The 13,906-nt window shown below is 40.4% G+C and overlaps 1 protein-coding gene across 1 annotated transcript in view; it reads right to left on the bottom strand.

Annotated features, from left to right (window-relative positions):
* Positions 1-11,284, bottom strand: part of RNF212B (ring finger protein 212B) — a 28,199-nt gene extending 16,915 nt beyond the window's left edge. The window contains exons 1-3 of the mRNA XM_059708079.1: positions 11,185-11,284; positions 6,762-6,814; positions 6,335-6,409 (exon numbers count right to left, since the gene is read on the bottom strand). Of these exons, the coding sequence (XP_059564062.1) occupies positions 6,335-6,409; positions 6,762-6,814; positions 11,185-11,284 (228 nt within the window). The remainder of the gene's footprint in view (positions 1-6,334; positions 6,410-6,761; positions 6,815-11,184) is intronic.
* Positions 11,285-13,906: the final 2,622 nt, after the last annotated feature.

Raw genomic sequence — 13,906 nt, 5'->3', positions numbered from 1 at the left:
ATGCCTTTCACCTGTATGAAAAGTATGGTCATTGGTGCATGCAGCGTCCTGGATTGTGCGAGGGATGTCTGGTAATCAGACATCCCTCGAGGGCACAGGCCGGACTGAGGGGCACCCCCCACCCCCCATATGCAAATTTCGTGCACCGGGTCTCTAGTATGATATATAAAAGAACTACAAATAATTAAGCCTACTTTATACATTAGGTAATAAATAACCTACCTAAGAACTTACGTTGGCATGTATTAGTAAGATGTGAGGTGGGAGTTGTGGATGAGATCGCAGAGGTTAGAAGGAAACAGACCATTAAGGGATCTAGGTGTCACTCTCAAGAGTCTGAAACTTGTGACAGAAAGCCACCAAAGTGTTTTGAAAAGGCAGTTTCACGTTCAGGTTTGTAATTGAAATAGATTATTGTGTTGCTCAGAGAGAACAGATTTGAGCAAAAAAGAATCCTAAAAATGTATCCTTATCAAAAGCAATTAGATGTCGATGAGAGAGCCACAGCAGCCCACCAGATTGGGAGTTAAGTTTTGGGCTGCACGGTTTATCAAAATAATATTACCTCTCACACTGGCTAAAGGTTCCTCAACCTCCCACTCAGTGGTGAAAAAGAGTTCAACTATACTGTTTCAGAAATCTTAAGTACTGACAAATTGCTTTTCCTTTTCAGGTAAAATAAATTTAGACTAAATAAAATCTTTCTTCAAAAGCACCATTGAATCTCAGTTGTTCAATTTTTTAATTTAAGTGAGAGATGAAGAATTGGTCAGTTCTACTGATGAGATCAGGCCTTGACATGATTTTATTCAAATGGTAGATATGGTAGTTATTAATGTATATGTTAGCAAAACATGACGTCAAAGTCAGCAAACTACAGACCATGGCTAGCTGCCTTGTTTTGTGTGTGTGTGTGTGTGTGTGTGTGTTTTAATATTTCTTTTTAAAAATGTTTGTTTACTTATTTTATTTTATTGATTTAAGAGCAGAAGGGAGAGGGATATCGAGATAGAAGTATCGAAGAGAGAGACATTGATTGGCTGCCTCCGCATGCCTCCTAGAGGGGGTCAAGCCCACAACCTGGGCATGTGCCCTGACAGGGAATTGAACCGGGGAATTCTTGGTTCATGGGTTAATGCTCAGCCACTGAAGCATGTAAGTCAGACTTAGCTGCCTGTTTTTATGAATAAAATTTTACTGGAACACAGCCATATCTATTTGTTACATACTGCCCATGACTGCTTCTGCATTACAAGCAGAGTTTTGTAGCTGCAATACAGATTGTATGGCCTGCAAAGCCTAAAATATTTACTGGCCCTTTTAGAAAAAGTTTGTCAACCCAACACTAAATTTATCAAAGTTTCTGTATATCCATTTGTGTCTTTTCCTCTGAATTGGTCTTTCTTTGTGAATCTATACCTTTCTCTCTTTTTTATCTTAACCTCCCCTCTCTATTTCCTACTCTGTTTGATGTCCTATTTATATTTATGTTATTTGTTCTCAATTTTAAAGTGAATGGGCCCGCCTGACCGGTTTGGCTCAGTGTTGGCTCAGTGGATAGAGCGTCAGCCTGCGAACTCAAGGGTCCCGGGTTCGATTCCGGTCAAGGGCATGTACCTTGGTTGCGGGCATATCCCCAGTAGGGGGTGTGCAGGATGCAGCTGATCGATGTTTCTCTCTCATTGATGTTTCTAACTCTCTATCCCTCTCCCTTCCTCTCTGTAAAAAATCAATACAATATATTTAAAAAATCAATAAAGGGGTGAATTGGTTCGCAGACCAATGCTCTATCCACTGAACCAAACCAGCCAGGGCTGTGAAAGCATTCTGAAAACTGTAAAGTACTATATTAATTTAAATAATAATGTGAGAAAACTCACAATAGATTTTGAAAGGTCACAAACCTACAGGAAAATAATGAAAGACCACACAAGTAAAAAGAAGTTTGTATTGTTTGTTTTCAAAGGGAAGTATAAAATACCACGTTGGCCCAAGCAGGCTTGCTTAGATTTCTCCCATAGCCTCATAACTGGTCTTCCTGCTTCTACTCTTAACATTTGTATAATCCATTCTCCACAATGCAACCAGATTCTCTTTGAAAATTATATATCAGATAATGCCATTTCTTTGCTTAAAACCCTTAACGGTATCACACTGCACTTCAGGAAAAACCTAAATTCCTTACCATGGCCTACCAGTTCCTATACTATCAAGCCTCTCTCTTTGACCTTACCTTGAATTATTCCTCTTTCTCATCCTTCTAGCCATACATGTGCATTCATTCACTTAATAAATGTGTTTTATGTACCTAATTGGTTCCAGGTACATAGTTAGGCATTGGGCAATACAAATATGATACCTGCCTTTCAAAAGCTTCAGTTCAATGAGAGAAACAGACATATGAACAAATAAATTCAAACATTTTTGCAGAATTAAGAAGAAGGTGGGATAGGAGTACAAAGGACAGAACAGAAATCAGAGGAGGCTTTACCAATGAAGGAACAATCACTGGCATTTGAAAGATGACTAGTTGTGGATATGAGTGCATGTAGTCTATGACCTTGGAATAAAAGAAAGCTAACAGGTCCATATGGGGCTCTCCAATTCCCAAATATAGTTAGATAATTTTATCTATAAGTGAGTAAAGAACTCAAAATGAGCAGCTTGATAAAACTATCGGCCATAGAGTAGTACAGCAGAAAAATGCCCTTGTCAAGTCATTACAGAGATTGGGGATAATTAAAATGGATATTTAGATCAACATTCATTCATTCATTCATTCATTCAACAATTTTTTGAGTGTCCATTACATATTAAGAACTATCTGAAGATATAACAATAAACAAAACCAACCAAATCTCTGCCTTCATGGAGCTTACATTTCAGTGCCAGATTCAAACAATAAACAAATATATTTTATAGTATTAGAGATAAGAACTATGGTGAAAAATAAAGCAGGAAAAGTAGAGAGTGTTGGGCTATTATTTGAGGTATGGAAGTCAGTAAAGGTTTGACTGAAAGGAAAATTTGAGCAGAGGCCTGAATAAGGCAATCTAGACATTTCTTGGGTCAATTATTCAACTTCACAGACTAGGAAAACACATTTTCAGACATTGCTGACTTCACCAAACTGGCCCTTTACTAAAGTGATGATTAACTGACCCTTTCCATTTATTTTATCTTGATTATTTGACCATGTGTAATTGGTCCCATGAAAGGTAGGTTAAGATTCAGACTACATATAATTTCTCTGCTAATCATTAGCTAATCCTGGGTTTAGTTATTAACTAAAGGTCTGCTCTTTCTCTTGCTCATGTGACCTTGTTTACATTTCTCCTTCAGTCCCAGCTGGATTTTATCTCCCCATAATGTTAAATATCATCCAAAATATGATGTTTCACCCAAGTGGCTAAAAGCACAATGCAGCCAAAGCCTCAATTTCCCTTCCGTTATCTCCAGAGTTAGGATTGAGGAGTGAAACCAAAGAAAAATTAAATCTACTATCTTCAGCTAGAAAATGACTAAGGCTCCTCTTCATGTTTAGGAAAAGGATACTTTCCTAAGAATGAGAAGAGTAGAACTGTGACAAAAATCTCAACAAACATGCTAAGATAGGAATCCCATGAGATTATGAAATAATCTCAGGGGAGAACTGAGAGTGAAAGGTAAAAACCAAAGCTTATATTTGGAAACTCTTTTAAATTGTTGTCTTGCCTTCTCTTCCATATATTCTTCTACATTCCTATAACTCCTGACCAAGTCAATGGTATGGTAAGCATCAGAAAAAGAAAAATATTTTTCTAAAATTCTGGCACCCACTTATGAATACTAAATGAAGAAATACACACACACACATACACACACACACACACACATATATATATATACACACACACATAAATATATATACACTAGAGGCCCAGTGCATGAAAATTCATGCACTGGAGGGGGTGGTCCCTCAGCCAGGCCTGTCCCCTCTCACAGTCCGGAAGCCCTCAGGGGCAGGAGGCGACCCAGAGATCAGGGGAAGGCGATGCCCCATCACACCTCTGTTACTGCCACTGCCGGCAGCACAAGCCTCGACCAGCCCTGGTTACCTGAGCCTTGAGAGGCCCTGGGCATCTGGGCATCCACCATCCAAGGCTTGCCTGCACCTCGGGCCAGCCCTGGGCAGCTGGGAGGCTGAGGAGACTGGGGGTCTCCGGAGGCAGGCATGCGGGGACTGGGTGCCTCCTCATTGGCTGTGGGCACCACCATCTTTGAGGGCGGGGCAGTCAATTAGCATATTCCCTCCTTATTGGCTGTGGGCACTGACATCTTTGCAAAGGTGTGAGGGTCAATAAGCATATTCCCTCTTTATTAGATAGAATAAGAAAGTTTTATCAAAAAGCAAGAATGAGAAACAAGCCAAAACCAGTTTGGCTCAGTGGATAGAGTGTCAGCCTGCGGACTGAAGGGTCCCAGGTTCAATTCTGGTCAAGGGCATGTACCTGGGTTGCGGGCACATCCCCAGTAGGAGATGTGCAGGAGGCAGCTGATCGATGTTTCTCTCTCATCGATGTTTCTAACTCTCTATTTCTCTCCCTTCCTCTCTGTAAAAGTTCAATAAAATATATAAAAAAAAGAAGAAAAAAAAAAAGAATGAGAAACAAGAAGTCCTTTCTTGAACTTTGGTCTACAAGCAAAAGGTTGAAAGACCACTAAATAAATCCATTGTTTACAGGGTCAGGCTTATATATTCAAATCAAGTTTTAAAAGATTCATTTAACTGAACAGAAGGGTGATAAAGCTCCCTAGAATCTTCTTTATTCTTTTTTTTTTTTAATCTTCACTCGAGCATATTTTCCCATTGATTTTTAGAGAGGGTGGAAAAGAGAGGGAAAGACAGAGAGAAATATCGATGTGAAAGAAACATATCAGTTTGGTTCCTGCATGAGCCCAGGCCAGGGCCGGACCAGGGAGGAGCTTGCAACTGAGGTACGAGGTATATGCCCTTGACTAGAATCTAACCCAGGACCTTTTGGTCCACAGGCTGACGCTCTATCCATAAGCCAAACCAGCAAGGGCTAGTCTTTTTAAAAATATATATATTCCGCCCTAACCGGTTTGGCTCAGTGGATAGAGTGTCGGCCTGCAGACTGAAGGGTCCCAGGTTCAATTCTGGTCAAGGGCATGTACCTTGGTTGCGGGCGCATCCCCAGTAGGGGGTGTGCAGGAAGTAGCTGATCGATGTTTCTCTCTCATCGATGTTTCTAACTTTCTATCCCTCTCCCTTCCTCTCTGTAAAAAATCAATACAATATATTTAAAAATAAAAAATAATAAAAAAATATATTTTTATTAACTTCAGAGGAAGAGAGAGGGGGAAAGAGAGGAACATCAATTCAATGATGAGAATCGTTGATTGGCTGCCTCCTGTACACCCCTCTGGGATCAAGCCTGAAAGCTGGACAATGTCCTGACCAGAATCAAACCAGCAACCTGTTGGTGCATGGGTAGATGCTCAACCACTGAGCCACAGTGGCCGGGCAAACCTTTATTCTTAAAAAATTACTTAATAGCCCTGGCCGGTTTGGCTCAGTGGATAGATATCATGTGGACTGAAGGTGCCCAGGTTCAATAACAGTCAAGGGCAGGTACCTCAGTTCCTCAGTTGCAGGCTCAATAACCAGCCCTGGTTGGGGTTCAGGCGGGAAGCAACCAATCAATGTCTCTCTCTCACATCAATGTTTCTCTCTGTCTCTCCTCCTCCCATCCACTCTTTATAAAAAAAAAAAAAAAAAAAAAAAGGAAAAATATCCTCAGGTGAGGATTAACAAAAAAACAAAACAAAAAGATATTCAAATATCTTATTGAAAAAACATTTCTTAATAGAACTGGAAAGTACAAGGCAAGGCAAGATGTCAGCTACATCTTGGCTTTTATAGCTTTCACAGATTCTGGGTCAGTAAAAAGTTAACTATTGAGATGTATATCATCAGTAAAGAAAGCAATCAGAGCAGCCCATTTCTGTCCATTGTGCACAAATGCAGTCTAAAGAGAACTTTTTTTAAAAAAATATATATTTTATTGATTTTTTGGAGAGAGGAAGGGAGAGAAATAGAGAGTTAGAAACATCGATCAGCTGTCTCCTGCACACTCCCTACTGGGGATGTGCCCTCAACCAAGGTACATGCCCTTGACCGGAATCGAACCCGGGACCTTTCAGTCCGCAGGCCGACACTCTATCCACTGAGCAAAACCGGTTTCGGCTAAAGAAAACTTTTGATAAAGACATAAGATGCCATTAGAACTTGCCTGGAGAATCAGAGTTTTTTCACTTTTGTTTCTCATACCTGAGAGATGTGACTAAAATGCTGCAAAGCTGTCTCCACAGGGTTTTTGAAGTACATCTTCTCCTGAGGTTTCATCTATGAAGAGAGTAACACAAACATTGAGTATATCCACAATGGAATGAAATAAAATACTGGCAAATATGGCAAAGGATATACCATCCCTTCCAAAAGCACCTGATATTATTTCATTGTGCTATATGTCTTAAATATCCTTACCCAGTGCTTCTGTAAAAATAGCCACAAATAATTATTTTATCTCTTGCTTACCCTATTTTTTACAATTGCTACTAGTGAATTTTGTTTGTTTCTTTTCCTTTTTTTAAAAAAAAATTTCAATGCTTAATCACTTATCAACTATATTCTTTGTATACTTCCTACAGGCTAGGAATGGAATAAAATGGTTGGTGGGAAAGGAAGAGAAACTTACTTTATCAGAAAGAGCCAGATGCTTGCAAGCAGCTCCACAAACAGAACATTTTTCTAGGGAGGAAAGGGGAAATAAATGCTTCGTTTTCATGGATAAGAGGTAAGATTTTCCCAAGTACATGGTAATAGTCAAGTAGGCTACCAAGAGGAGAGAAAATTTAGAATATCATTTGCTATAAAAGGACATCAACTTGAGCTCCGTTCTCTAAATTAGTATTTCCAAACTTGTATGTTGATGCCAAGTAAGACTTTCACACCTATGTAAAATATGTGTCATGTTACTTATCATCCAATCCCAGAGGTTCCCTCCTCCCCTGCTTTGCTTTCTCCCCCTTCCCTAATCTATCACCAATGGATTTCATATAACCCACTTACATCTTCTCTTTAGATTGTAAGGTATAAAATAAGGTGCAAAATTGCCATTCTCTGGAGCATTTTGTCAATCCGTTGAGATTCTGTCCCTGGCATTTGTTGATAGTTTGGCTCAAATAAACTCACAAAAATTCTCTATAGGTTTGAATGTTTCTTACATTGACCTCTATCTAGTTCCCTCTTTATAATTTCCCAGTTTTCTTCTGCAGGTGAGGGACAGTTCTAGCATCCCAACAGGAGTACTGAAGGACATTTATAAGAGTACTGGAAAGAGTGGAAGAGTACCAATGATTTCAACTTTAAGTTATTCTTTATTATCCCACCTACCTGACAGTAAGCACAGATCAGATACTGTAAGACACCTCCCAATTATTCCTGCTCTGTTCTTACTTTGCTAATTATTTTGGATCATGTTTTGAAGCTCTCCTACTTTCATTCTCTAATTAACCCATTCTGAAAGGTGAGAAAATGAAAAACTCTGAATCTTTCCTTATAAGTTGAAATTTTAGAGGTTATTGATTATTGGTTATTGATTAAGCACAGGTTATTGATTAAGATAAATGCCATATCAGGCCCTAGCTGGTTTGGCTTAGTGGATAGCGCATCGGCCTGTGGACTGAAGGGTCCCAGTTTCGATTCTGGTCAAGGGCACATTTGGGGGTTTGGGGCTTGATCCCCAGTGCGGGAGGTGCAGGAGGCAGCCAGTAAATAATTCTCTCTCATCATGGATGTTTCTCTCTTTCCCTCTCCCTTCCTCTCTGAAATCAATAAAGATATATTAAAAAAAAAAGATAAATGCCATGTCAGGAGAAAGCATCACATGGCATATACTTCACTGAGACAAACGGCTCCAAACTGAGCTGCTGTTACCATAGTCAACAGCTTTATTACATTAACAGATAATTTAAAAGGGTCGTGAGATTCATATAGAGCAGTGATTTTCAACCTTTTTCATCTCATGGCACACATATTAATTACTAAAATTTTGTGGCACACCAAAAGATAGTTATTTTTTGCCAATTCAGACAAAAATATAGGTATAATTTTGATTCATTCATACTGGATGGCTATTGTTGTGTTGGCTGTTGTATTTTTTTTTTAGTTGACAATCTAAGGGAAAAGAGGTTAGTGCCCCTGACTAAATAGTCAGGAAGTGCAGGTTTAAAAAACTCTTGCAGCATAACAGTTGAAAATCGCTGGTATACAGAAAAAGCTTCTCCAGAGGCTATCCAACCTGACTCTTCTTTCTCAGGAATTAAAGATTTTTCCCTGCCTTCCCTCCATATTATTGCTAGAGTGAGGTAGCGAGTACAAATCATTTTTCTATTTAAGAAAAACAAAACAAACTTCGACAACTCTCCATCACCTGTGGTAAGAAGTTCAGTTTCTTTAATCCAGAATATAGAGCCTTCCATTATCTGGCCACTGCCTACCTGTTCTAGCCCCATCTATCACCAATCTTACCTTATTTTTATGCTCTACAAACCTCAACCATGTGCAGTCCCCCACACTATGGTTTATGATGTGGTGTGCCTTTATACATGTTCTTCTCTTGAATTAGAATAATCTTCCCTGCATAGCCACTTGGCAAACTCCAGTTTATTATTCAAAAATCTATTGAAACAGTACCTCTGCTATAAAATCTTTCCTGACCAAAGCACCCTATCCTAAGACCCTCTTCTGGGTTACTCCATACCCTGTATTTTAGCATTAAAAAAACAAAACGAAGCCCTAGCCAGTTTGTCTCAGTGGATAGAGCGTTGGCCTGCGGACTGAAGGGTCCCAGGTTCAATTCTGATCAAGGGCACATACCCGGTTTGTGGGCTCGATCCCCAGTGGGGGACGTGCAGGAGACAGCTGGTCAATGATTCTCTCTTATTATCAATGTTTCTATCTCTTCCTCTCCCTTCCTTTCTCTGAAATCAATAAAAATATATTTAAAAACCAAAAGAAAACAAAACAAAAAACACTTTAAATTCAAGTCTCATTTCTAAGACTTAATAGCTGCAAGAACTTGGTCAAATCACTTACACTATCTGAGACAATTCCTCATTTGTAAAGTGGGTCTATTAATAATTACCTTGTGAACCCTAGTTGGTTTTCCTCAGTGGTTAGAGCATCGGCCAGCTGACTGAAGGGTCCTGTGTTCCATTCCGATCCAGGGCACATTCCTCAGTTGCCGGTTGATCTCCAGCCCCTGGTCAGGGCAGATGCAGGAGACAACCAACCGGTGTATGTGTCTCTCCCCTCTTCCCCTCCCTCCCACTCTCTTTAAAAATCAATGGGAAAAATATCCTCGGGTGAGGATTAACAAAAAACAAATAATTACCTTGTGGATGAAAAGGAGCCACATGCTAACCTGACTAGTCTAGGGAAGGCCTGCAAGGCGGCCTTGCAAACTCAGAGACCTAAAGTAACCACAAAGGACGTTCTAAAATTAAAAGTTTTTAACTAAAAGCAGTTTAGGACAGATAGTCATGTCCTAGGCTAAAATCTTTCCTGACAAAAAGCAATCTTTACCTTAACTGAGCGTATTGTCTTTTGCAAGTACTACATAACCTACCTTTGGAATGTCAGGGTAACTCCCCTTTTTCCAGACCCCTGGGGCACAAACAGGGTGGAGACCATAAATCCTCTAATTGTTATTGTTATCATGTTAATTGTTGACTGTTAACTATACTGTACCCACCTACCTAAAATGTCTGTCATTTTACTTATCCAATTCCAGAGGTCTCCCCTCCCCCGCTTTGCTTCCTGCCCCCCTCCCTAATCTATCACCAATGGATTTCATATAACCCACTCACATCTTCTCTTTAGATTGTAAGGTATAAAATAAGGTGCAAAATTGCCATTCTCTGGAGCATTTTGTCAATCCGTTGAGATTCTGTTCCCGGCATTTGTTGATAGTTTGGCTCAAATAAATTCACAAAAATTCTCTATAGGTTTGAATGTTTCTTACATTGACAACCTCATGGGATTATGGTGAGAATACATAAAATTGGTACATTTGAAAATACTCTTTAAACTGCAAAGGTATCACCACTACCACCACCATCACAAACATTTCTAATAAAACTGATTTCACAGGCTAGACCACTTCCAATTAGAAATGGCTCTTGCTATCAAGCAAAGTTTCCCCCATGCCTTCTTGTTATTTTTTTTATCTTTTCTTTAATCAGTCTGATAATCTTGTGGCTTTCTCACTGCTATAGGTTTCAAAACACTGACAAGTATGTTTTGGTGCTCAAGTAATGGGTATTCCACTCGCTAAATCATTTTTTATTAATAGATTTCTCCAATATCCATTGTGGACGAAAAGGGCCACATGCTGACCTGACAAGCTCAGGAGAGGTCTGCATGGCAGTTTTGCAGACTCGGAGACCTAAAGTAACCACAAAGGATGGTCTGAAATTAAACCTTAACTAAAAGCAGTTATGGTGGGCAGTTACGTCCTAAGCCGATATCTTCACTGATAAGGTCAACCTTTACTGTAGCTGAGCCTATCTGTCTTTGCATCTATGATAACATACCCTTGAAATGTCTGGGTAACTTGTGATTTCCCTGTATCTGGAGCCCCTGGGGCAGGGCCGGGTGTGCTGGGCCCAGGACAGATGCAGCAGATTCTTTCATTTGTCATGTTAATTGTTCCTGCACCCACCTAAGTATGTGTCCATCATTTTACTTTTTATCCTATCACAGAGGTTCCACCCCCCCCCCCCCCCCCCCCGCTTCGCTTGATCCCACCTCCTTAAATCTGTCACCAATGAATTTCATGTATAAATACGGATGTAACCCTGCCATTCTCCGGAGCACTATCTCAATTCGTTGAGGTTCTGCTTCCCGGCATATGTCGACAGTTTGGCTCAAATAAACTCACAAAAATTCTTTACAGGTTTCAATGGTTTTTTTTACGTTAACACCATAATCAACACTTTCCTACTGTATCCACACCACCTTTGGCTACTAAGTCATTTTTATCCCAAGTTTCACCGAGAAATGGCTAATCATTTCCAAGTTAAAAGCCTGAATCTGAAAACAGTTAAGTTACTCACCCAGAGTCACGCACTTTTTACAGAAAATATGGCCACAGCTGGTGACAAAGTAATGGCTCCCATCTTTTCGGAAACACAGGTTGCAATGAAACCAATCCATTCTGGAGGAGATAAAGAAAAAAGTAAGAATCACCTGGGTCAGAATAGAATTTACATAACAATGTTTGGTTATGTGGACATATTATTGTGGATATTCCAACTGGTTGTAAGGAAGTTACATATGGCTCTGCAGTGAAAAACGCAGACTGCAGACTATAAACCCACTTACATCTTCTTTTGTTGTTGTTAAGCCTCACCTGAGAATATTTTTTCCATTGATTTTTAGTGACAGTGGAAGGGAAGAAGGAAGGAGGATAGAGAGAGAAACATGGATGTGAGAGAGACACATCAATTGGTTGCTTCCGGAACTTGCCCCTGGGGGGCCAGAGAAGGAACCTGCAACCCAGGTACTGCCTCTAACCTTCTGCAGTACCACTAACTGTATAGTATTAGTAGTGTGGTAGGCACTTAGACAGGCATGAGTTTCCTCCCCTACCCTATCGCTTTTCACAAGGTTTGCTCCCCCTGACCTTTCCTCCCTGGAGATAATATCTATTTCAGCTAGCTCCAGGCCCAGATAAGCAATAAAACCAGCCACAGCTGACATCAGAACCAGCTGCATTGAATAATTACAAGCCAGCCCTGGTGCCAGCCAATCAATCAGTGGAGACCACAGTCCTGAATGGGCACACCTGGAAAGCTAATGAATATTCTATTAAGATCTTTCCCTGGGACCTCCCCTAAAATCTCCGGCCGGCCCGTAATAGCTTTAGGATAGAGGACCCAGTATGATCTCCCTCTTGGGCCTTTCTCTTTCCCTCCCTCTGCCCCCTAAGCACTTTACCATTAGCTTCCTCACTCCCAAGCTCCAATGGCCCTTCCTTTACCTCTATAACTTGTTTCCGAAGCCCATTTTTTTCTAGGAATTGCTTTTTCTACTTGTGTAATTCACCCATTAAATGTTCTCTTACAATTTGGGTCTTGCTCCGAATTCTTTTCCAGCCAGAACCTGTTAGGTCTGATCAAATAATTGAATCAACACCCCATCCCCCATCCCCTGGGAACTGACCTTTAGACCACTTCACCACCGACATTCCCTTTTGCTTAGACCGCATTTCACTTACTAAGACTACACTCTACTAGGGGAGGCCTGGGGAATGTCAAGGTTGGGGTGGGGGGGCGGGAAGGAGACATATGTAATACTCTTTGTAATACTTTAAGCAATAAAACAAAACTAAAAAAAAAAAAAAAAAAAAAAGACCACACTCGACTAGCTAAAATCATTATCTTTCCCCTCAGGACTCGCCCAGAGAATTCTCTGCCCAGAAAAAGCCTGCCTAGAGTCCTTTAAAATCTCTGACTCCCTGTTCCTAAGTGCTGGCGCCATTTTGGGGGTTTTCCAGATGACCTAATAAATTCATAATCCTTTATCCCTTTTGGTCTCGTGCATTCCTCCTTCGGTGACCCTAACAGAACCCGAATACCGAGGTTGCTGAACCCAGGTTTGGTCTGACCCCATCGGTCATACACCTGGCGCTGTTCCTGCCGCCTACAGCAAAAGCAGTTATGGTTAGGTAGTCACATCCTAGGCTGGTATCTTCCCTGACACAGGTCAATCTTTACCTTAATTAAGCCTATCTACAGTCTTTTGCATCTACGATAACATTCCTTTGGAAAGTCAGGGTAACTCCCCTTTTTCCAGACCCTACAAGGCACAACCAGGGCAGAGATCATAAATCCTCTCATGGTTTTATCATGTTAATTCTTGACTCTCCACCTTCGTAAAAGATATATGATTATATCATTTTACTTTTTATCCAATCCCAAAGGTTTCCTTGCTTTGCTTTCTCCTGCCTCCCTAATGAGTTTCATGTAACCCACTTACATCTCCTTTTTTTTATTATAATGTATAAAATAAGGTGCAAAAAAACTGACATTTTCTGGAGCATTATCTCAATCCATTGAGATTCTGCTTCCCGGCACTTGTCAACAGTTTGGCTCAAACTCACAAAAATTCTCTACAGGTTTGAATGTTTCTTACATTAACAAAAGTAACAGGACAATGATGTGATTTTAAGTGTGTGTGTGATCTCCGCCCCGCCCTCTCTGCCCCCCAAGTCCTGATAGATTCTGCGGTAGGTTTTCCTGTAAGTGATCATGGGCTGGCACCAGAACGGGTCCTTTCAGAGGCCCAGTCGTCATAGGCACCTCTGCATAATTAATGTGTGTGTGTTCTCTTTACACTTTCTTATTTTTCAAGTTTTCTGGATTAATTCATAATTAATCTTTTAATTTAAAAACCCTATCAATTTCTTTCCTAATAGGTTCCTATGATATTGTAAGATGGAACCAAATATAAATCACAAAGTGGCCACTTGGGACACATTTTAACTAAGGGAAACACGGTTTATGAGTGATGTTTTCTCAACTTGTACTTGTTCGATCAAATAATCAAATTTATACACACATACCCAGGAAACTGACCTTTAGACCATTTCCCCTTTTGCTTAGACGGAATTTGCTAAGACCATTAACTTTCCCCTCCAGACTTGCCTAGAATCTGGACCCGCCAAGATAATTTATGGACAAAAAAGCCCGCCTAGAGTCCTTTAAAATCTCTAACTCCCTGGTCCCTGGGTGCCGATGCCGCTTTGGGGCTCAGTCCATCTGGCTTATAGATAAA

The sequence above is a fragment of the Myotis daubentonii genome, chromosome 1 (genome assembly GCF_963259705.1).
Source record: "Myotis daubentonii chromosome 1, mMyoDau2.1, whole genome shotgun sequence".
In the NCBI taxonomy this organism is placed as follows: Eukaryota; Metazoa; Chordata; class Mammalia; order Chiroptera; family Vespertilionidae; genus Myotis; species Myotis daubentonii.
Note: the sequence above shows the minus strand (reverse complement) of the source record. Positions and strands in the feature narration are given on the sequence as shown.